The sequence below is a fragment of the Vidua chalybeata genome, chromosome 9, assembly GCF_026979565.1.
Source record: "Vidua chalybeata isolate OUT-0048 chromosome 9, bVidCha1 merged haplotype, whole genome shotgun sequence".
Classification (NCBI taxonomy): domain Eukaryota; kingdom Metazoa; phylum Chordata; class Aves; order Passeriformes; family Viduidae; genus Vidua; species Vidua chalybeata.
Genome location: NC_071538.1, coordinates 31,257,982 through 31,282,474, shown reverse-complemented (window position 1 = coordinate 31,282,474; position 24,493 = coordinate 31,257,982). Strand labels below are relative to the sequence as shown.

At 39.1% G+C, this 24,493-nt stretch overlaps 2 protein-coding genes across 4 annotated transcripts in view; both read right to left on the bottom strand.

Moving 5' to 3' along the window:
* The window catches only part of RABGAP1L (RAB GTPase activating protein 1 like), a 231,670-nt gene that overhangs the window by 135,558 nt on the left and 71,619 nt on the right, over positions 1–24,493 (bottom strand). The gene's annotated exons all lie outside the window — the stretch shown is intronic.
* GPR52 (G protein-coupled receptor 52) lies at positions 17,743–20,442 on the bottom strand. Its single transcript, XM_053950362.1, has one exon. The coding sequence runs from the start codon at positions 20,440–20,442 to the stop codon at positions 19,357–19,359; it is 1,086 nt and encodes a 361-aa protein (XP_053806337.1). The 3' UTR covers positions 17,743–19,356.

The window sequence follows — 24,493 nt, the reverse complement described above, 5'->3', positions numbered from 1 at the left end:
ACCAAAAGCAAGAGGAAGTTGCATTTTCCCCAAGTGAAGTGTGATATGTCAACAGTGCTGCATCATCTGTGCTGCCTTGGGAGGTCCCTCAAATCTCTGAGGGCATTTCTTCTTAATATTCCTAGAGTGCCCTCGTGATATGAAATAAAAACTGAGAGCAGAAAGAATCTTAAAAATGGGGAAAGAGAATAGGTGTGATGATGTCCACTATGGTCAGATTTTAACTGATGCTCATGTACAGATCTGTGGCAAGACTCTGAGTTGTTGCTTCAAGCATCTCCTTTCCTCTCAATTTTCTGCCTAATTTTGGCAGCTATTGTCAGCAGGTATTTTAGAAGTACAATACACACTCCTCAAAAACGATATTGCATGTTACCACTCGCTGTGCCACATCCACACCAACCCACACCCACAAGGAATTGTATTGGATAATTGGTCACATTTGAAGAATAAGAACTAAATTTTGTAAGGACTAAAAATTGCTCAGCACTCCCTACAATTAAAAGACAATAGTATGTACTTCAGCTCTAAATTTAGAAAAATCACTATCTCCAAGTCAAACACCGAAAGTCTTAAAGAAATTATATGCATCAAACACACAAGTAACATTTTATATTTAAAAGAAAGAAATGAAATATAAAATAAAAAAAAAACCCTGCAGTTTAAATCAAGTTGAAGTGCATGAAAATAACATTGTGGGGCCAAAACACAAGGCTGTGAAAGAAGAAGTTTGCAGGTTCTTTTTTTTCAAGGAGAAAGAGCAGTAATTCTGTCAGTGCTCAGGCTCAGGAGATGGGAATCAGGAGAAAGGGAATGCACTTGAAAATAATCCATGTCAGGCTGCTAATGCCAACATACATCTCTTTGACATTAACAGAGACCAACACACACAAATAATGTGCAGACAGTACACAATCTGTTTATATTTCTACTTTGCTTTTTACTTAAGAATAGCTTTTGTATAATGAAAGGGTTTACTAAAAGATACAAAGTTCTGCAATTTTTCAGTAATTATCAAGCAATTGTTGCAATTAAAGAAACAAAACCAGTGGTTGATAATTTCTCCCAAAGAACAGCAATCTCTGTTGATATAAGCAAGGCTCTCCATCACTCAATTTTTAATCCTGATTCTCCTGCACAGATTCAACAAAATCAAGTAACTAATAATTTTTAACTCCCCAAATACAAATTTTATCAAGGCCTTAATAAATCCTCAGACCTCGTGGATTCCAAGTCCTCTGGTTTTTAATAATATGATCATATCCAGAATTGGTTTGGCACGTAAATGTAGCAAAGTAACATGTTCAGAGAGTCAGTTTGCACCTAATGAAATGGCTATATACGGAAATTTATCTTTTTTCCCCTCCAGTATTTTCAAGCAGGGAGAATGCTTCTAAGTTCTGCAAACAAAAAAAAAAAAGATCCTAAATGTTTCTTTCTAAATACCTAATAGCAGAAACAGAAAATAGCACTGTCCAAAGATTGTGGACATGGAATTAGCACTGGTAAATCCTACCAAGACAGATTTTTCCCACTTTCACACTAGAAGCAGGGCTGGCAAATGGACTGAATTAATTTTTCACAACAGTGAAAAGAAGGAGAGAGGTATTTTTTGAAGAGAAATAAAACCAAGGTTAGTTTTTAAGAGAAACTCTCACCTGAGACCTTCTCCTTCCAGGATTCCTACTAATAATTCCTCTTAGCAAATATACATACAAGAAATCTAAACCCCAAAAAAAGGACTAAGAGTAAGGCAAGAGCCTGGGCTGGTAAGGAAGTTGCACAAAGCAAATTAATTCCTTTTGTTAGTAGCTGTACACTCTTGGAACCACAACATAGATACCCAAACAGCTGAGTCTAAACATGCAATGACTTGTACAGATATAACTTAATTTATCTTTCATATAAAATAGAACAAATGATTGAACATAAATATCTAAGTTTGAGCAGCTACACTATAGCCCATGTTGGGTACTAGAACTGAGCAGTTCAGTCACCTACAAAATATGGGCCCTGCTTAGAAAACTGAAAAAATACCTGAAATTTTTCAGTACAGAAAATTACTCAACTTGATTGCATTCTGCATTATTTGGAGACTTCTTCTTGCATATACTTCCACAATGATTCAAAATCTTCCTCACATCAAACAGTAACAAAACAAGCAAATTTTTTATATATATGTACTGTGATGACATCATTTGCCTGTTTTGTGTAACCACTGAAAACCACTGAATATGAGCAAGTACATTACCCCAAACCTCCTTGCTTGTGCTGTGTGGGACATTTCTTGTCTTATTGAGCAGTCTTACTGGAAACTCCTCCCTTTGTTTTCAAATCCTCAATCTCACTAATAAAAGAACTACCTAGACCTAAATACTACCTAGAACCCATATTATTTCTATTGCTAACACCAGTGGCAATGAGGCTACTGCCTCATTTTAGCTTCATGTGAGCAGCACAACTCTACCTCAGCTCTGACTCAGACATCCCCATTTTACCATCATTATTCTTCAAACTCTTAGGCTGAGCAGTGCTCTAAATCATTATTACTCTTGGTTTTTACTTTTAGTTCTTGATTTTAACACAGTTATACTTGCTTTGCTAAGAAAAAAATACTGGTTTTCCACATAATTATGGAATATTTCCCAAGCCTTTTGGCACAATGGGGAATCAGAACTATGGAGAGATGCATATATTAAAGAACAAGATCAGCAGCAAACTGAACACAGTAATACAAAAGTTCTTAACATAATGGGGAATATGATAATAACTATTAAAATGTGTGCAACAGTTGTAACATTTGATTTAAATTGTGTATGTATATATATTTAATATGGTAGATACGAAAGGAACCTGAACAGTATAAAAAGCAAAAGGAAAACTGTGTTAACATTTGACTTGTAAGGAGAAAATGACTGGCTATAATTAAGACAAATGAGTATACTACATTTCTGTTTAGCATACAGAACATTATACATTGTCACTGGATTTGGAACATTTTATGCTAAAACCTTTCTTAAAATAGACAGGTGTCATTTCCATCTAACAGTGGTTAAATCTCTTGGCAGTAGTACGTGCATTAAATATGACCAATGTTAACAGGAATAAAGGTTATTTTCTTTTAGACAGCAGCATTCAGAAGAAGTAATTATCTTTAATTGGCTTCTGCCTACGAGCACCTACTCTGCTGGAGATGACAGAGGCAGAGAAGCATTGCTGCCATGCAGTACACCAGCAGGGTAGATGGTTTGTAACAAGAAATGAAGATGAGACATTTGAAAGTCTACTGACACTCTTACAGTGCAAATTACAAAGCAGTTTCCGAGAAAAACTGAAGTTACTTTAAATAATTACTAACATAAAGTCATAACATTAAGTAAGGTAAACTAAAGTCGATAAATTTCATTTTTTCTGCCCCTCCTTAAGAAAATTAACTCTCTGCTGCAAGGAATCTCCTTGGTTTCAGCAATGAAACAGCTTCTATTTCCCTTTGGCTCCTCAGCAGTAGCCTGAGAGCATCCCAACTGACACCTACTGGGCAATATTTCCTTCTACTTTACTGGCCAAACTGAACAATCATCTCAGATAAAGCACAGCTGTCTACAGCCATCCTGATCCACACTGCACCCATGGTCCCTGCAGTGGTGCCCAGCACAGCTCAGAGGCTCCAGCACTTCCCTCTGGGAAAAAGGACAAATACAAGAAGCCAAGCGTGCCATGGGAGGCAGGAGGAAAGCTCCTTCAGACCTGTGGCCTATCAGATACTGCCTCCTACTGAAACAAGAAGAGCAGGATGTGGCAACTCAGGGAACTACCAGACTACTCAAGCTGAGCCTGTGCTTTCTCTTCTGCTTTCAGTCCTGTGTAATTTCAAGTTTGTTCTGTAGACTGTAAACTGCATCAAAAGCTAAGAACAGCCATATCCAGAGGAATCCTCACCTGGTGCTTCAGGTAAAAGCAGATCATTATACACTCCACTTTCAACGTATTTATTATCCCTTCTCTTTATTCTTCCATGTGTTTTGCTGTTGAATCAGTTGAGCAGGCTTTACAAAGCTTTGCCTTCCTCCTGAAATATACTCTGCTTCAGTAACTTTAATAGTGGTGACTAAATGTTAGCACTGACACCACTCACACACCATATTCAAATTAAAAGTGTTCACGGGTATTGTTTCTGTTTCAAATCTGCTTGTAGAAGATTCACCATCACTCTGCCACCTCTCCTTTATCTTTTCAGTTCCCCTATGTTTGTAGCAAAAAATCCCAAGACTGCTTTCAGTAGCCAATTACAGAACAACCTGCCTACGACAGCTTTTCATGAAACTTGCTCTCACCAATCCATCACTATTAGCAATCCATTAAAATGTATTTTTAGCCTCATTTCTTATGGAAATGAATCTTTCCCACTTACTCCAGCCTTCTCTCTGTATGTCCTTCCAATACCCACGGCCAGGGGCAGCAGGAGGAGATTTTCACAGACATACACGGGAAAGGCACTTGACATTTTTAATTGGTGCCCATTTAAATTTTGTTTAAAAAACTCTTTATGACCAGTAGGTCAGTAAAATAAACTAATTACTTCAAAATTTGTGTTTTCACTAAATCCTTGCCTCTACAAATCTGTCCTGCCCAGCACTGATTGCAAAGCCGATACTTGCTGTACCTGTGAATAACTAGCTAGTTACTTACCAAAACCCACCTATCAGTTTCTTCTGTCTTCCACTTTTCTTATTTTTCCAAGATTGAAATTAGTTCTCATGTAGTAACATACAGCACAATTTCTTCCACAAAGGGAACCACAATTATGCCCCGTCTATAGGTTTGTATCTTCATTTTTGTTACTTTGGGGGTCAGCTGTGTTTTAATCATTATTAAAACAAATTAATTCTGCTCTTGCCTTGATAACTTCAAGTATTTAGTTGTTCTTTTGGGGAGGACTGAGACCTTTGCTTCTAAACCTAGACAGAAGACAGTAAAATGCACGTGATAGTCAACAGTAATTGGCATCATCTGCAGCACGAGGCACCTGGGGAACATCACCACAGCAATCACAGATGTCTCTATTCACAGTAAAAATATCTTTTCTCAGCTCCCTATTTTGAATAAAACATCATGAGTTACACTGCAAACAGTGCTTCAAAGCCTTACATTTATTTACAGTCAATAATTCATCCCCATCCACATTCTCCATAAACACACTACCAGTACAATTTATTGCTCATTTAATCTTCCCATAAGCAATGCTACAACAATCCCATAAACAACTGATTTAAGCCTCCATAACCACATCCATGTAAGTTTTAGAATTATCCTGCTATTTTACTCAGGCTTTAGAAATCTATATGTAATGGTGAACCAGTATTTCCTGCACTAACAACCTAGATTCTCACTAGAATTTTACTGCCCTGACCATATAGCTTGGATGTTATTCACATCCTTTTATCCACCTAGAAATGCCATAAACATGAATAACTAACTGTACCTGGAAGCCTGGGAAGAGTGGTTAAGTTGGTATCAAAAAGTCCATTTTTCACTGTAGAATACTTCTTTTATAATGGTACCAGAATGACACTCAGTTCAGACAGAGCATCCACTTACCTCTGCCAGAGGCTGCAGCATCCCTCAGATTTCAGAACACTGGCTGTAACAAAAGGAATTGCTGAACACTTTCCTGATTTACACAAAATTTACAGAGGCCCTTTCTGAAGCTTGCTGACTCCCCAGGATAAGAGTTTTCAGACCACTCTTCTGATTCTTCATGTTATTTTTATGGGGATAAGCTTGCCACTAATGTCAGTGAAAGATTTTTTTTTTACTGGTTTTTGTTGCAAGGTATTTTTGGGGTTGATCTGTAGAAAATACAGCCTCATCAGAAGCAGAAGTTTTCTTCACACTTTGAGGCAGAAGATTTCCAAACTCTGGAAATCAGTCTGTCTGGTTATCCTGAGAAATGCACTGACAGCTTTCCTGCTAAGCTTTCAGTTTCACAGAATTATACAATCAATTAGGTTGGAACAGACTTCCAGGATCATAGAGTACAACCTATGACCCATCCCCATTTTCTCAAGCAGACCAGAGCACTGAGTGCCACATTCAGCTGTTCCTTGAACAGCTCCAGGGATGGGGACTCCAGCACCTCCCTGGGCAGCCCCTTCCAATGCCTGAGCACTGTTCCCATGAAGAAATTCCTTCTGATGTCCAACCTGAACCTCTCCTGGCTCAGCTTGAGGCTGTGTCCTCTTGTCCCACTCCCCACAAGCTAGAAAAATAACAGTACCAGTTCTAGCAAAGCCCTTCTTCACACAGTGCCATAAAAGCTTGGAATTGTGTGATTGTTGGGGACAACATTAAGAAATGGAGTTATAAAACTTGGGTTTTTTTAAATGCATTATTCATTTCAATGAATTTACACACCTGGCCCACTAAAGACATTGGTTCATTCCTTAGACAAGGGATGTTGCTGATCACTCTGGTGCAGTCTTGCCTCACACCAAGATTTCCCAGGGACTGAGCAAACAATGTGTTCCCAAACACTGTTTTTCAGCTGATGTTTTTCTAACCCTGTTTTACAGCTATTATTGCTCAAATCAAGACAGCACATACAAATGTAACAGTAACAGTTTTCTACGAAGACTCTTATTTCTAACAAAACTGTTTTGTTACATAAACAGTGGAATTGGAAAAAAAAAAAACGGTGAAAGAATGGATGTTTTCTGCTTCTTGACATTAACAAGAAGTTAAAAAGAAATCTCTACTGGATGATGGAAAAAGACGAAAAACTGCTGTCTATTCCAATCAAATAGAATTGTGATTTATTCTCACCCGCTTGTTACCTCCTGTTTTAATTCTTATACCAATCTCATATCTAATAGATGAAGAGCACTGTAAGTCACCCACCCTATTACCCATCCTGGACACTGGACAAAGTGGGACTGCTGAGATTAGGAGCACAGCCAACTCAAAAAGTAAGTGTAATGGAAACACAGCCCAGCAAGACCAAGCTCTCCATGAGGGTGCAATGGGTGCCACCACTGTGCCAGCAATGGCAAACACAGGCTCCAGCATTTATTTCATTTGATTTCATTCACCCCCATATTGTTCAACCTTTCACCCATGTTTTTGATCCACTTAAAATCTCTTTTTTGGAGTAGAACTCTGAGTCTTGGAAATAGTTTTTGTTGATCAAAATCCTTCTTGGTTTGCAACTGCTTTATATTAATTGTTCACGGCATGGAGACTTGCAGTTCCCAATTTAAACTAAAAAGTAGAAAATATGCTGTTTGACACCTTGTTAGAAGGAACCACCTAAACACACCTTTGAAAAGAATTCAAACTTCCACTCGTTTCAGTCCCCTCTTCCAACAGCTCTTCCTCACTTCCACTCATTCTGCTTCCACCCACAATGCTCTCAGGACAACATGGAGCATGGCTTGCTAGAAAAGCCTGAAAAAACCTGGCTGCAACTACATGCAAAAGGGAGAATCAGAAAAAGAGAAGAATGACAAAATAAAAAGAATTAAAAAAAATATATATAAATGAATGAAAAATAGGAGGAATGAAAACAACCCATTACATTTAACTGATAACAGTATTCCTGTCAGTAGTGTAATCATCAGTTCCAGGGAGACAACATAACAATCAGAAAGTGAATTTAGGTTAAATAACTGTTATCCCTCTCTTGGCTAAAAACTAGTTTTTCTTTTTTATTATTTGAAGAAAATTTCAGATCTCAGTTTTTACAGACTACCTGTGAAGATTATTTACTTGTTTTAGTATGAAATCCACAGTTGCTGAGTCACCTGTATGAGATTCTGGGTTGCTCAGCAGTCCTGAAAAATAAGGCCAGGTCTATTTAGGAGCTTCAAGTGAGCCTTTGGGAATTTTATTTTAAATCTCCAGGTATTCAAGTGCTGTTCTGTCTCTGCTACACCTCAAAAAAGTTCACAATATCCAAAGCTCTAAAAGCCATGACAAACAATTTTTGTCTCCAAAAGCTCTAGCTATTCTTGATTGTTTATTGCCACTCTTAACAGCCATTTGAGAATGACCTTTAAATTTCAAGATCTTTTCATATGGGTATTTACCTTATAATACTGAGGCTTGGAAGAGGAGCAGTGAGGTTACTGATGTCCCAGGAATAGGGAACCTCTGAGAGGCAAACAAGGACCATCAAGAAGTGCAAAATTGGTTCGAACCCATCTGGATCAGCTTTTGGTCATATCTTAATAAATGAGGGGGCAGGGGGGAAGGTGGATTTATCTTAGATGTATTACAGAATAGAGAATTTATTCTTGAAATATGAAAAAATATTAGCTGAAGTTTAAACAATATGATGAGAATATAAGCTTAGAGTCTGAGAAGGTGCCAGAAGAGATTGAATTTAGATCATCAGATATTTTCTTCGAGATAAAAGCAATGATGCACAACCAGGAGAAAAAGTGGTTGTTTGAAACCACCAGAAAAACACATCTTTTTTTTCCTAAGTAATTTTTAGTAATAAAATTTAGGAATTAAAAAAGCAAAAAAAGCAACAAGCTTTTCTAAGTAATCTTCCCCTTCACAGGTCTAAAAAAAAATTATTTTCGTAGAAAAAAAAAAAGAAAATCATAGAAATCAAATCCAGTAAAGGTGAATATAACTAAGTTGCTTCTCTTTTCTTTCATGGTCTGCCCTACTGAGAGAAATAAATTAGCTAATCAGAAGTGTAAAAACAATTGCTTCAGAAGCCAATATTTGATAATAATACAAAGAAACACCCCCACAATAAGGCGAAGGTTTTAGGCAAAATATTCTGACCTCACTTCAAACTTACACCTTACACAGCTTCCTACAATGACTGAAGGGAATAAATGCTTGCAGTATCACTGATTAAAATCCATTTTGTTATTGGAGGGGTCAGTGCTGGTGAAAGGACTGCTCTGGTTCTGCTTCATTGTGTTTGCTTCAAGATGTCGGTGACAGCGACTGGATGAGTTCCAATCCCAATGTGGAGCTCATTCCACGCTCCCAGATGGGATCTCTGCATGTGACAGGCTGAGGAGGAAGGACATTCTCCTTCACCCCAGTTCAGAATGGATTTGTACCTTTTCCTATACACTTACATATACTTACCTGTACTTATATATATATATATATATATATATATATATATATATATATATATTTATATAGGTATAGGTAAGTACACTTATGCATACCTTACCTATATCCTATACTTATTTCCTGTGAGTTAGCTAATAATGAAATGAGTGTGGATTGAACATTGCCCATTTTTACAGCCTTTCACTACGTATTTGAACAATATTTCTTGTTCTAAAAACAAGAGCTCAAACCAAAACCAAAAAGAAGGAAAGTGCCCTTTCTATCAGTGTTGAAAGCAAGTTTTCAATCACGCTGGTGAAGTGAACAACTGGGTCTATGTTCAATGTTAGTGACATTTTTCTATATGTAACAATTAAAATAATTATAAACATTATGAACATGTATTTTTATTAGGGTTCAGAGCAAAGATTATGCTACCAATTTTCTGAACCAGGCCTAAAAAATGGAAGTTACCAAACCAGGATCCAATTCCATGGCACAAAATATTGAATGCCATTCTAAATCTAACTGTGAATTCACCAAACTCCAAGAAGAATTGAATCTAAATATAACACAATATATGCTAATATTGCCCTAATTTTGAAAGGAAATAATTAATAAGAAAGCAGGTCAACTCAAACACTGCCAGAGATGCTGCTGTAAAGAACCAAAAGAAATGAAGAGACTGAATCAAGATAAATCATTCTGTCCAGGCCTAACAGCAAAAGCCACAACCTGAACTTGATTTAAATGCATGAGGTTATTTTGTTGTGGACAATTAAGGCAAAAGAATATTAAACTGAAGTGTGGCTAACAACCTTCTGTTATGCACGAAGTTCTCACAGGATGGAAAAAGGTTTCTTGCAGCAGCAGCTAAGGAAACAAATATCTAACAAAAGTTCTACAACCATCGAACAGGTACAGAACAGTTTCCTGGTTGTAATATTACAGTCCTACAGAAAAGGTTTTTCATAAAAAGTCCCCCCCACACTCCCTACAGCAGTTGAGATTCCAACTCTAATTCTGAATTTCCAAAGGGTCCATCAGACAAACTGGACAGTAACAGCTGACAGCAACAAAAGGGAGACTGAATCTTTCATCTAGTCATGGAATGGCTTAATACCTTTCATATGGTCATACTTCACTTCAAGGAAAAATGGCAATATCCTGTTAAATTTTAAAAATTCAAAGCAATGCAACTGGGGGGAGAAGGAAGACTTGACAAAGAAACTAAAATAAAATTTAGCCAAACTCTTTGGAGATACAAAGTAGAGCTACAAAGTTTTTAAAAGTATAACTCAAAGATATTATTTGAGCTGTTCTGTGTTTACCACACCACTCTATATTTAAAGGGTTTTTTTTTACTAATGTGAAATACTACAACATAATATTTCTAGAACTAGTGTTTTTACACGCATGAAAAAAATAAAGCTGTTTTCAAATCCTGCCTGTCAATTCACTCATTGCAAAAACAGACAAACAATGTGAAGTGCAATGTAGCACACCAGAGCTAAGTGCTCTCTCCCTTTCCTGTTTCACAGTCTATGATTTTCTAGCAGTGTTTTTTAACAGAGATGAGAAATGGGATTTTTGGTACATATGTTAACATATTGTCTCCAGCCGAGCACACAAACATAGATGCACATTTGTTTCATTAGCAATGCTCCTGCTCCTCTCCAGGCTGCTGGGAAGGCGATCTAGTGAGTTACGGGTGTAGCTGCAGAAAAAATCAGGAGTTTAGGGCTTGCCATATCACTCTGAGGCTGAATATGCAAAACTGAGTCAAACTTCCTTAAAATTCCAAGGTTCCCCTGAGGGAATGGGAATTTTCTTGCAGCAGGAATGAAGGGTGAATAGCTTGGCTCTAACCTACTTTTTTTTTTTTTTTTAAGTAAAAGTATATCCCTAAATACTTGATCTCTGAACTAGCAATACAGTCCCCTTCATAACTGCTTTGTTGGTGCTTTTCCAAAAGGTATTTTGCTTCTGTGGCAGGAAAAGATGAAGACAGTTGATGATAGTGACACTTCCCTCACTGCCACCTTACACACACACAAAGACACACTCCTCCCTAAACCCTCTGGAATTTTTAACCCATTTCATTTTTTACCACCCAGAGAGTTTTTGGTCAATGTATCCCGTGATTCACTATACACAAAGTTTGTTTTCGCAGTGATATCTTCCTTTGTTTTTATGGTGTTTTTTTTTTTTTTTTTTTTTTTTTTTTAACAGTGGGTAATTACACCCAGTTCTCCCCCAGGACAATCCCAACCTCACAGATTTCTCAAACTCCCCTGTATGTTGATCCTCTTTTCTAAGTTGGAAAATCCTAGAGACTCTAACTCTCCCTTTGCCATTCCTCAGAATTCCTTCCAGCTGTGCTACCATGGACTAGTTACAGCTGGGATTCAAGGTCTAGGTACATCATGGTGATGGTAGAGATGATTTCCAGTAATATTATTATTTTTATAATTACTAATATCTCAACACTTTTTGGTAAGCCATGGCTCCTTAAGCTACCATCTCTATAAGGTGATGCACAGAAACCCAAAATTCCCTCGCAGAAAGCAGAATCAATTAATTTTATCATTGTATGAAAAGCAAGACCTGTTTTTCTCCAGAATTAATATTTATATTTTATCTCTTGAATTTTATCTCTCCCCCTGCCCCCCCCCCCGAAATCTCATCTGTCCCAAAACAAATTATCAGCAGGTATTCCTCAAATAAAACACATTTCAAATGTCTCTATACCATTGTAAAGAATTTTCATATTGGTATAATTTATTTTTAAACAAAATCAATACCATTATTACAAGAGCACTTCATTATGATTTTTATTTTCAAATTACAGGCATTACTAATGCAACCAATTTCATAAAATAAGATGATCACTGAAGTCCAATTGTATCAATGACCAACCACCACAGACATACTTTTCCCAAAAAAAGGTGGGGAAGTGGACAGAACTTCCTGCAGCATTTAAGCAATAACCTTACTGTTCCACCATTAGAACCAGAGGAAATACAACAGACAGATAAATTATCTCCATAAACCCCATCCAAAATACTGATTCACCACCAAAACAGAGTTCCTTTAGTTAGCAACATTTACAGACAAAATCAGAGGCAAATGTTTCAGCCCAACAGAGGATGTTAGAGAACTTATTTGTCACTGATGCTCTTGCCAAGACACCTGAAATGTGGTGAACGAGGTACAGCAATCCTTCTTTCAGACACAATGAAATGCAGCCTGAGTACATTTCAGACTGGATGCAGCTCCCTTCAAGGACATGACCTTTCCAATACTCCATAAAGTTTTTACATGAGTCAAGTGAAGAATACAGCTACAAAACCAGCAAAAATGGATTGAAAACTCAAATTGAAAATTGAATTTCAAAGACCGAAAAAACAGAGATCAAGTAAAGCACAGCTAGAAAATGGAAATAATGAATTCGTTAGAAGCTCCCAAAGTAAGAGATCACAGAAAATATATGAGTCCTGAGCTGAAAAATCAAAAATCTTATACATAATTTCATTAGAACAACATGTAGTTCTGCTTACATGTGTTAGAGTTCTTTCTGTTCTGTAAGGCAGCATGAGATAATTGCCTGGACAATATCAAATATCCAGTATTACAGGGAAAGTAGTTTTGGATCAACATCTTGCATTTGCAGCCTATGTTTGCCATCTTGGCTTTGGTAATTTCAGCACACACTTAGAACTTATCCAACTTGAGCTACAAAGTGGTCCCTAAAGCCCCTGAAATGCAGGAAAAGCTGCCACTGAAACCTTGCCATTATGTGACTATTTACAATTCTTTTGTACATACAGTTGCATTAAAACTCCCTATAAAAATTGCAGTGCTTGAAAAATCTACTAATTATAATAAAATTCTAATATGAAGATCCTTTTGGCATGTTGATGGCACAGATGAAAACCAGACTACTCTGTTCTTGACCTGGTAACAACTCATTACTCACAGCATATAGATCTCTCTTTTTTTAATTGCAACAAAATTTCCTTACCATTAAAAACTCTGATAACCACAGCTCTGAAAAAGTCTTGTTGAGGCAGTTTAAGGCATTATTGCCTCCAGCTGTCTCTCACCCCATCTGTAGAGGATGACAGGCACATGCATAAGCTCAGCCCCACACAGCAGTACCCAAAACCAGGTTTGTGCAGAGCTGCCAATGACCCCAAACAGCTGAGATACGAGGAGGTTCAGCCAGTGTCTTTCCTAAAGCTCCCTTAAGAACTGTTAAATCTATTCTATCACAGAAAACATCATTTGTCAATTTGCCATTCCAAATTTAGCTGCTCCACAAGAAGGACTTCTCCATAATACCTGCACAAGCATAAACAATACTGGAGAGATGATACAAGGACTGGAAAGCCTTACCTGGGACAGGTATTTGAAGATGTTCCTGCTTAAAGTGTATGAAATTTGAAGTAGAACATGTTTTCACAAGTAACTTGGGACCCTCTGTCATACTTGCCCAAACCACTACCCTGTCCCTCATTTAAATATCTCATAAAATGGACTTTTTCCATGATGAGAAGAATTTGTGCTTACTGAAATAATATATAGAAGGAAAAAAAAAAAAAGACATTTCATTTAAAGATAACAAAGAACAATGCTGTCAAGTTGCAGAAGTGCCCTCAGATGATGACACTGACATCTCTGAGCTTCCCCTTCTCAAAAGCTTAGTGTTTGTCTCTTTTTCTAACACTGCCAGCTGTCAGTTTTAGATTGTGAGCTTTGAGGCAGGGGTGAACATCACACTGGAAAAAAGAAACTCTTTTCCCTGGTAATCACTGCACTTAGAAAAGTTTCATTTTGCTCCCAGTCACCTTTATTTTTGTCCAGACGGAGTCACACGGCGGTTAAAACGCAACCCTGCAGCCCTGCTGTCACAGTCTGCTCCAGAGGGTTAAGGCTGGCAGCAGGCAGTGTAAGACTGGGATAAAGTCCCAAGGATTTTACTGCCTGAAATTACTTTTCCTAGCCACCCATCAGTGCAGCTGAAAGCACTAAGGTTTCCTTATATTCGTCCTACCTTTCACAGTACTTGCACAAAGGAGGAGCCTAAAGAAATTATGGATGTAAAAATGAGGGGTTTCAGTATTTTCCCAGGGCTGAGCTGGGGCATGGAGCCATTAACAGCTTCTTCTCCATTCACATCCCACTCCTTTAGCACTTACAGCTCATGGACCTCAGGGGATTGTCCTAATATCAGATGGGGAAAGGAATAATTTCTTTACAGAATGACTAGAAAAATCCATGTGTAGGAAGCTCCTCTTAAATACCCTTCTACATTGCTTTCATGCCACCAGCAATAATGGCATAGGCTTTGGTTAAAAATGCTGACTTCTAGGTATAAATTCAGTACATAGATAAAAAATGTGTATGTCTATGTAAAATGAGGGGGAAAATCAGGTTTACTTGAACTCTGTGTTTGGTTTAGCAAAAAAATGTAATCTTTGGAAAGTGATTCCTTTAAGCAATATTCCAGGCAACGCTGCAAACAACAGGAAAACACTACCTCAGTGATGCTGCCATTTCTGGAAAGGTCTGCTAATTAATTGGCACCTAGTTAACAAAGCAGTGTTTGGTTTGGCCACTCAAATGACACACATGAAAATTTTCAGTGAAAAAAACCCAAAGAAATCAACCAAATTCAGTTCTTCAGTGGGAAGATGCATCGTTCTATCCATAAGAAAAAGAGTCAGAGGGAACAGGGGCCAGGGATGAAATCAATGGCTTAAACTTCTCCTTTTGGTGACAGGGACAATAAAAGTGAAAGATCTGCAAATCAGCTGGTCCTGGTGGATGGCTGGGGAGGCCACTGCCACCTTCAGTGACATTCCTCCCCCACAGCAACACCAGCCTGCAGAAACCCTGGCAATTCTCCCTGGCACACTCAGCTCCAGGACTGTGGTGCTGCCCAGTGCGCTGCAACTGAGCTGGAAAGCTGCTAAATAAAGGGATAAATAAAGGGATACCCCCACCCTGAGAACAGCAGGGCTTGGCTTCAGAGATACAGATCCCCAGCATCCCAACACCAACTTTCAAGAAGAATCTGTATATTTATGTCTTTAGCTATGACTGCAATATGGAAAGGTAAAACAGCTCCACATTGAAATAAAATAGCTATTGAAGCAACTCATCATTAAATCTCGATTTCTAATATTGACTGCTAAGTTCATTTACCCATAAAAGAACATTTTACTGCTTTTGCTGAGTGTAAAACTAAGTGTAATCAAGGATATTTCACTGTCAAACACTAATGAATGAAAATTAATCATAAAACAAATAAACCCACTATTTTTAAAAGGTCTTACTAAACTACCTGTGAAAGGCAACTCAATAAAGCAACTTTTCCCAACTTTTCAACAGAGGAAGCACAAAGACTGCACGAAAATAGAACTTGCACAGTACTTCATGCTTTACCAAGTACAATTCCAAAATGGATTCTTAAGCAGAAACAGAATATCTTACTATAAGACAATAAGTAAATCTTAGAAGATAGCAATGTGTGCTTTTCATCACTGCAGTTCTCTTTCCTGTTAAAGAATAGTTCTTAAAAAAGAAATTTACTTAGCCAGAAAGTAAGGGAGCACACAGAATGTAGTGAAGAAAAAAATATTTCTCTGGTAGTTCTTTTGCTGCCATTACACAGTTTTTTGGACTTTTCCTTAGGTGCAGACATGAGGTTCTAGAAATGGTAATGTAATTGACCTTGACATTGCCCCTGGTATGCTGCAAATATAAGTATCCCAGAGAAATGTAACGGCAAAACATAATCTACCTGCCTAAAGGAGGTTTTTTTTTTTTTTTTGTGTGTGTGTATATATATATGTGTATATATATATATATATATATCTGTTTTGCTTATCTATCAAGCATATAGCTTCATTTTTTTGTTTTGTATTTTACATCTGTTTCCTTTTTATTACCTGTATTATCAACAACGATTTTTTCACATCAACTTCTCTTGTCAGTGTCTGGTCTCCTATTTACCAGGCATTTCATAAACCATGAAGATCTTCAGGCACATTAAAGCGGGAGCCAGCTTTAAAAGTGACATTGTTTAAGCAGGTTTTCCTACAAGAATATGCAACTTTATATAAAGACAGAACAAAAATCAAAAGTGATTGGTGATTGGGTGACTGGAATTTCTGTGACTTTTTAAATCCATTCAAATGCCCAGCCTTCTAATTCTGGAAGAGAATTTAGCACCAGCTGGAATCCTCAGACAGCATTAGTAAACAGTAACAAAACGTCCCTCAAATAAAAATTTTAAATCATGAGTTTAGAAAACACTTCCATAAAATGAAACACACATACTAAATTTAAAGATTCATGTGACTGACCAGGTCAAATCCTGTCACCTGGGAAACAAAGAAAAAAAGCAGTATTTAAATCTGCTAAGGATGTTTCATTTGACACACTCCAGGAGACTTATAGAGAATAGGGTGAAATGTGACTTTACAGCAGCTGAAATTCAGAGTCCAAGGAAGCAAATTAGTGTTCCTGCACCAACAACATGAAGCCAGTGTTCAACAAACCAAAAACTTTAAAAAGGGGTTAAGAACCTTGGAACCTACAAGCTGGTTCCAGGGTATTGGATTTCTCTTACATTCTCTCCCTCCAAGAACAGCCTGAGGAAAAAGGAAATCTCTAATTCCACCCGACAAATCCACACACTAAACATGATGGCAAAGAGGAACATATTGCTGACTGTGCCCCTCAGGGTGAGCAAACTTTGTGGTGCAGCCCCTGAGGCCAAGCCCTACCCCGGCCCCACCATTTTCAGGCAATAAACCTTCAAGCTGCTGTACACCAACTGCACTTGCTGAGGTCACACAAACAGGGTTCCACTAAGGCACAACTGAGCCAAATGAGTTTGCTCAGGTGTTTGACACATCTGGAGTTACAATACCACAGTCACAACACATCTGCTGCCCACAGCTGAGGTTCAGTTTGACTTTAGCACCTGCTAGAACTTTTCTTGGATTCCAGAAGGTCCCATAGAAACTTGTTACCAGACATGCCAATGAAAATCAGGAGCTCTGAGCAGCCAGCTCTGGAGCACAGATATAAAATTACTTTACTGGTAAGAAACCAGCCCTGTGAATTGTGAGTGATAAGATATTTCATTGCTCCTTGTCTAAGCCTTGCTTGCTGAGGGCCTACTCAGCAGGGAAAAAAATGACAAAAGAATGACAAAACTAAATGAATCCAAGTCATGTTTGCAGGAAGAGTTGGGGTTACACAACCATACAGAGCAGCAGTGAGCCAAAAGAGCCTCCTGAAATAAACATGAACTTGTCAAAAGAAGGCAGCAAATACATTCCTGGAGACGTGGAGCATTACGAGATCCATGCAAAGGATACTCATTTTTCCCTAATGTCTGTGAGAGCTGGGTGCCAGCAACAGCTCAGCTCGAGGAATGTTTCAAGTCATGTTTGAATCTACTTGAAGATGTGCAATGCCAGAAACCAGAATATGAACATTTTAGACATTAAGAAAGCAACTTTGAAATTTGGATTTGAAATTGTTCACTTGACTCCTAACCCAAAAGGACTTTCCCAGAGAACAGAGTGTAACATCAGGGAACTAACGCCAAGGCTGAGTTTTATTGACATAATACTACTTTATTCCATTGTTTCAACTTTCTTACAGGTTTAAAAAAAAATGTATAGGGGTTCAGAACCACCTCAACAGAACAAAGAGTACAGTATTAAGGGAGCTCTAGAGTAAACCACAAGTGTGCACACGTGGTCAACTTTCATTACAAAAAGTAATAGGCACAATCTTTACATATGCATTTTGGTGAAAGAAGGAATAATAGTGCAGTGTTAAAAGGCACCAATAATCAATAATTGGGCCTTTTTTTTAAAAGCCAATAACCATCTAAGGAAATTACATTTGGTTCAAAGTTATAATTTAAATATTGTATTGATTGGCATGCATCTGAACCCCTGGCAATTTATTACACAAACCTTATGTGTGCCCTTGCAAAATCAAAAAGATTTCATCAGTGGACCTGAAAGTCAGCTCAGTACAAAAGGACATACCGAAGCTCTCGGCCTGTATTTAACACCAGACTGTCTTGTTTACCTCCTCTGAGAACACTTGTCTAACAAAGAGCTGCACAGAAGTATTTCTCTTAAAGCAAGTGTAAATTTTTTGATCCTGTAGCATTGACCTACTCCATGTGCTATGAAAACATTAGGCACAGACCACAACTTACGTTTTCTCTTAAAAAAAAATACAGTATGTGCAAGTGAGGTTCACACAACAGACTGACAGCTACAACAGTAAGCTCTTTAGATTTCCCAAAGAGAAGGGTCAGTTATTTTTAATTTTCTAAGCAGTGCTGCACACTGCTCTGTGCCACTATCATATCTGCATTAGGAGCACCTGTGGAACAAGTAAGGAAAAACTTCAGTACAGCCTAAAGGACATGATATCAACAGTGTGTGCTGATTGAAATGGGTCAAGAGAGTGAACGACTGGAGAAATCATTGTACATGGGCAGTTGCAGCCAGCCAGGGAGGGCCACTGCTTCCTGCAGAAAGAATGGTTTGGAATCCAGGTAACCTCACAGGTGCCCTCAAACTCACCCACCTGCACACAATGGAATAGAGGGATGCACAGCATGGGGAAAAAGGGGAAATGAGAGGGAGAACTTCTGTGCAAGTTGTACCACAAGGTGCCAGTTTATCCCAAAGCGTCATGCCCAGGGTAGGGTTTATGCGCTGCAGATATTTTGTACAACTGAAAATTGTACAATATGTGAGCAAAGATAGAGCTGATTATTACCTGCAGTATCTACTACAGTCCTCAAGTATATAATTTACGGATAGCTGCATACTGTGGTGTTGATTGCTTCCTCTTAAATGCATTAAAAATCTGAAGGCTACAGTATACTCTGACACAAAGACAACTTGTCTACGAGGGGAAAATATAAGATAGTAACTAACTAATTTGTTTTACAAGGAACCTCCTCTGATGTGCTAGTTACTTCATGCCCTTTAGAAGATTTTTTTGTTCTGACTTTCTTCATCACTTCTGTTGAATTGTTCTCCTGACAGTTTCACAAGAGTTCAGTGACCCTCCTTACAGCTGCCTTTGCCTTTTCCAGGATCCCTTTTAAATTCACTCTAACACCATGGCAAGCTGTTCAAGTAAACATTTCTCTCTGGCAAGTTTCCAGATACCACAAATACTATCAAAACTCAGCATTTGATTACATGCACCAGGTTTTCTTTAAATGGAGCAGGAATTGGCCCGTTTCCTCGGCTTAGGGTCCCGTACATCCCTGTCTTTTGAACACACACAAGATGAACATATTGTCTCTGACAGTCTCCGTAGTCCCAGCCTGAAAACGCTGTTGGAGAGGCTATATATCACACAGTTGCAGAAACTATTGCTTATAGCAAGCCATGTAGTTAGGAAGGAGAGTGCTGGGTTTTCCAACACCCTAGAGCTTTCCAGCAGAAAGTATATGATATAAGGGAGCCAGAGCACGTAGAACACGCTGGTTATCCGGAACAAAACCATGGCATAGCGGCGGTCGGGGCTGTGCCCAGCCTCCCCAGCAGCATCCCCCTCGTGGTTAGGAAATCGAGCTCTCCGATCACTGATCTCTTTGGTGTGCTGCCGGCAAATTTTAAAGATGTGGAAATAGGTGAAACATATGACAAAGGCAGCAGGAGCGTACAGTAAGCACACGATAAAGCCAGTAAAGTAGGCATTAGTTAGCCAGGAGGTAGCACACCATTCAAAAATATCTCCATGGTAACCAGGTTTTCCCCAACCAAAAAAAGAAGGCAAGAAGATCAGGCAAGAGTATATCCAGATCAGACTGATGCAGATTCTCAAGCGACAAGGTGTGACCAGTTGGTTATAGGAGAGAGGCTTTGTTATAGCGAGATAGCGATCCACGCTGATGCAAGCCAGACATGCCATAGATACGCTTTTGAGTACAGAGATGATGTATCCAAAAACTTGGCAAGTCAAGGACTCGTGGACACCTGTTGAGTAGTGGAGCAGTGACAAAGTAGGAACCAAGCAGCTGACTCCAACAAAAAGATCAGCATAGGCCATGGTCTGAATAAAATAGCTGGTGGTGTAATGATGCAGGAGTGGAGCACAGTGGAAAACAAATATCACAGTTAAGTTACCCGCAATAATTAAAAATGTTAGCAAGACAATAACGACTGTCTCAAGGATACAGATGTCAACTGCATTGTAGTGACCAAATCCAAGAGGGCAGGAGAGGTGCTCAGATATGTTCATAACACTACTGCTCATATTCAGAGTCCTCCATTCAATCCATCGGGACTGGTTCATGCTTTGTGCTTAGGGGAACAGTGCAATCTGAGCCTTAGTGAGCAGGTGACCTGCTGAACAGCAGCTAAAGTCTGTTTCAGCGTCTCACAGTCTCTCTTTGCAGACACTGCCAGTGCTTACATGGGAGAGGATTAGAGTCCCAGAGCTGTTGATGCCTCCTCAGCATCAGTGCATCACCTCTGGCACACCTTGGCTTTAAGGAAAAAACAAAATAAAGAAAGAGAGAAAGAAAGAAAGAAAAGAAAAACAAAAGCCAGAAAGAGAAAGGCCACTGATCAGCTCCTCCAGTGCTCTTGACCCATCTTTAGCAAACACAAGGCACTTCTAAAACAAACAGAAATAAAAACTGACAAAAGAGACACATTCATTTCCCAGGGAAGGAGGGGAGGGAAATTGCTGACTTGGTTTCCTGAGAAAGTCGTTTACTTTGGAATATACTGGGGAGAGGGAGAGGAAGGGAAGGAGTAACCTCAGTACAGCTCAGGTTTCCTAGACCAGCAGTTACTGGAGATAATCTTTATGTCTTAGTTTAAATCACAGACTGTTTGGAGATTAAAGGAAAAAGTTCATCCTCTAATGCTGTCTTTTCTTGTTCAATTCAGAAGATGGTACTCCCATCTTATCCATGCTATTCATTGGAAAGGTAAGGAAAACATTTTTGTCAAGGTTAATTCCAATAGACTCACCACTATTTGGGTATGAATAATGAATTTTATTTAGGGGGAGACAGGTGGGGGATGGAGGAGATTTGTCCTCTGGCTCCCAAGAAAGAAAACATACATCTCACATACAACGAGGAAGATCATGTCTATTCATTTAAAAATGAAAATAATTTAAAAATAGATTTTGGAGACTCATGTCAATATTTACAGTTCCTTTAAACAGTTATAGTCCATTACAGTTATGAATGCCAGAATCATAATTCAGTGTCCCCATAGACAAAATAAATCCTCTTGAATTTAATTTCAGCATTGGCAATTTAAAAGAATCATCTTTAGAAACTCTGCCATATCTACTACAGTGGATCAGTACCCAGGAGTTCATAGGTATATCCATGATATTGCTCACCTCTGTAGCAACAACTGAATCATTTCACAAAACCCCACACAACGAGCTCAGAAACTTCCATCTGCATTCTGCTGGGAAGCTAATGAAATGCTGATTTGACTAGAAAAGCTGCCATTGTTTACTACTCCTTTATTCTGTTGCTCAGCTTCATCTTCTCAGGGGTTTAAGGTTTCTATATTTATTAGATGATCTGCATAATAAATAGTTGCTGTAAAAAAATTGTTCTTCTATTTGCAGGACATTACCTTGTTCATTTTATTCACAGCTATGGAGAGAGAGAAAGCATTAAAAGAAAGCATCTTCTGTGTTCAATTTTAAGTAAATGCTTGATTCGTTCAGGAATCATTAGGCAGGTAATTAAATGTATACAATCTTGTTTTTTGAAAGGCCCCTAAAACGTTAGAACCATCATTAATCCTAGAGTTCCTGAGACTAGAAGACCAGCAGTGAAAATTAATGAATCCACATAAAATCATCTCCAAGGTCATTCAGCTGGCATTTGCTTTAAGTCTCTTTAAAAGTACCAGGATCTCTCTGATGTTTCTGATAGTCCTTGCCGTGTCTTCAGGAGGAATTTCAGATACTAGAAAAGCCAAATGTTCAATTCTGTCGCAGCACTTTGAGAGAAAGCATTCTTTTTGGAGTTAATTTCCTGTCGTGCACCACCACGCTTGTACAGAAAGTCCTTTTAGATTTTATAACATCCCCGAATATTTCCGCCTATTTGCTCCCTTTGTCTATAAGCAACAGAGCACGTATAAAATCACTCGTTTCTCCAATTCCCTGCTAAAGCAATAGAGATGCTTTCTCACCTACACGCATCCTCACCAGCCGCTACGTCCGATACTTGACAGGGAGTCAGTCCAGTTACCGCGGTGCGGCTGGAGCGGCTGCCGCTGCCTCCCTGCTCCCCCCGTGCGATGATTGCCTGCACCTGAGCACGCTGCTCCTCCTCCTCGCCGCCGCAGCCCGCCGGGCGCTGGAGCGGTGCCGGCCGCTCCCCTGCTCCCGGCCCATCCAATGGCGCCGCCGCTGGCACCGGGAGCGGCACCGGACCCACCGAGCCGAGTACCCGCGGCCCCGGAACCGCTGCGCTCCGGGTGTCTCGGGAGGAAACCAGCACGTCCCTCCTAGAGAGATGTGCGTACATAATCCAGACATAACCTAATAAACTACTGTCGTCGCCCCACTGAAACTGTTTGCTAAAACAATCCCACGTTATTAATTGTGCTCTCACCTTTCAAGGATCACCTGCTGAGGTTTAGCTTGGTAAAATATCTGCTGTAGTGCCACACAAATTTTCTAGTCTTCCTTAAAAGGCAAAATTACAGTCCCCTTTTTAATTACATTCCCAAATGAATTACTGCTAAACTTAATACATATATGTTACAAAACTCACCTGTACCAATTTTTGATACTATTCAAGTATTACCAGTACCCTAATAGCTTCAGTATCAGTTTAAATACAAATACTTGTAACACATTATTTTCCAAACTGAACCAATTAACTCAGCTCTCTACTCCTGCAAACAGATGCAGCTATTCCCTGATTAAGTACTCAGAACTTTTGGTTACTTCGTGCTTCCTAAAAATAAATCCAGTCACAGAAGTACAAGCATCAAAGTTATCTTACAGACACTCCATGCATCCTTAGACACTGAAAATTTAGCAAATTTAGATACCAAAACACCAACCACAGAACAGCATTTTGGACTATTAACCAAATAGTCCAAACTATTAACCAGCAGAAGACATGTCTTGGAGGCTTTAACCAACCAAGTCATTAGAAACTACAGTGATTTAAGTCCTTCTAGCTCCATGGCAAACCAAAGGTAAAATTTTAATAAGTGGCTCCTGAGTTAACATCTTGTATTTTGAGTATTGCCTGGAGCGAATGTCCAAGTCTGAATGACAAGTCTGTAGCAATGTGAAGCAGCACAAACTGCAGCAGTGTAAGAGTGGTTTGCAGCAAGGGCATGTGATCATTCCAAAGTCTTCTATCAGAGGATTTAAGAAAAAATTAAACTATCTCTGATACCTCAGAATGGTAAATGGCTGTAACAACAGACTTAATGACTAAATTTAGACCCTGAGCACAGCTTTAAGCCCCAGTTATCCATACCAGAGCAGAACAATAGGGAGCAATTTTTATTCCTCCTCTTCCCACTCCTCCTGTGGGGGAGGAGGAGGAGGAGGACAACAACCAGTGTGCACAGGCATGGCAGTGACCAGCACTTCTCTTTGGGGCAGATCGTGGTTGGCACCAGGGATATAAACAGCCAAAACACCTTAAAATGGACATTAGAGAGCCCCAAAGGCACACAGGGGGCATGAGATAAGTACAGGTACAGTCTGACAAAGCAGATCACAGGAACTACGTGCTCAGTACATCCTGCTCCGCACAGATTTAAGGACTGGTAACTACTGAAGCTTCCAAATACCACAGTAACCATTGAGTCACCTTGGTCTCAGATCAGCCCCAGCTGGTGCCTGCTGTGTGTGCCCAGAGTGCTCAGCTCTGAGAACAAGCACTCCTGGCAGCCATATGTTTCAGGTCTGCTAGGAGAAGTCCAGGCTCTGCTGAGCAGATAACAGGAAAATCAATGGCAACCTCTGCTGGCTGGTTCTACATGCAGGTAAAATGTGTCCTCTAAAGAAATTTTAACCAAAGGGACAAAGTGGTTCAAAAGCAGGGAAGTTTGACTTCTTTAGGAATAAGAACAGTCTTCCTTCACTACCAAAAAACCAGTCATGCTGCAAGCTGCCAGTGGCTCTATCACTTCAGCCACTTGCTGTAAACTGTGCCATGCTAACAGCACTAAGTTGTACTGGTTTATGTATATTTCGAGGCAAGTGAAAAGTAATCAGAAATCAACTAGTCCTGATGAAACTATGCAGTTACAGAGGGAATTTTACAAAACGTAGCAATACCAGAATGTTGTATCAGAGACAGCACATTAAAAGCTGTATGAGAAAAGTTTTT

Excerpts from the sequence above, each read along its gene's own strand:
- GPR52 (XM_053950362.1), bottom strand. The coding sequence starts at position 20,442 with ATGAACCAGTCCCGATGGATTGAATGGAGGACTCTGAATATGAGCAGT.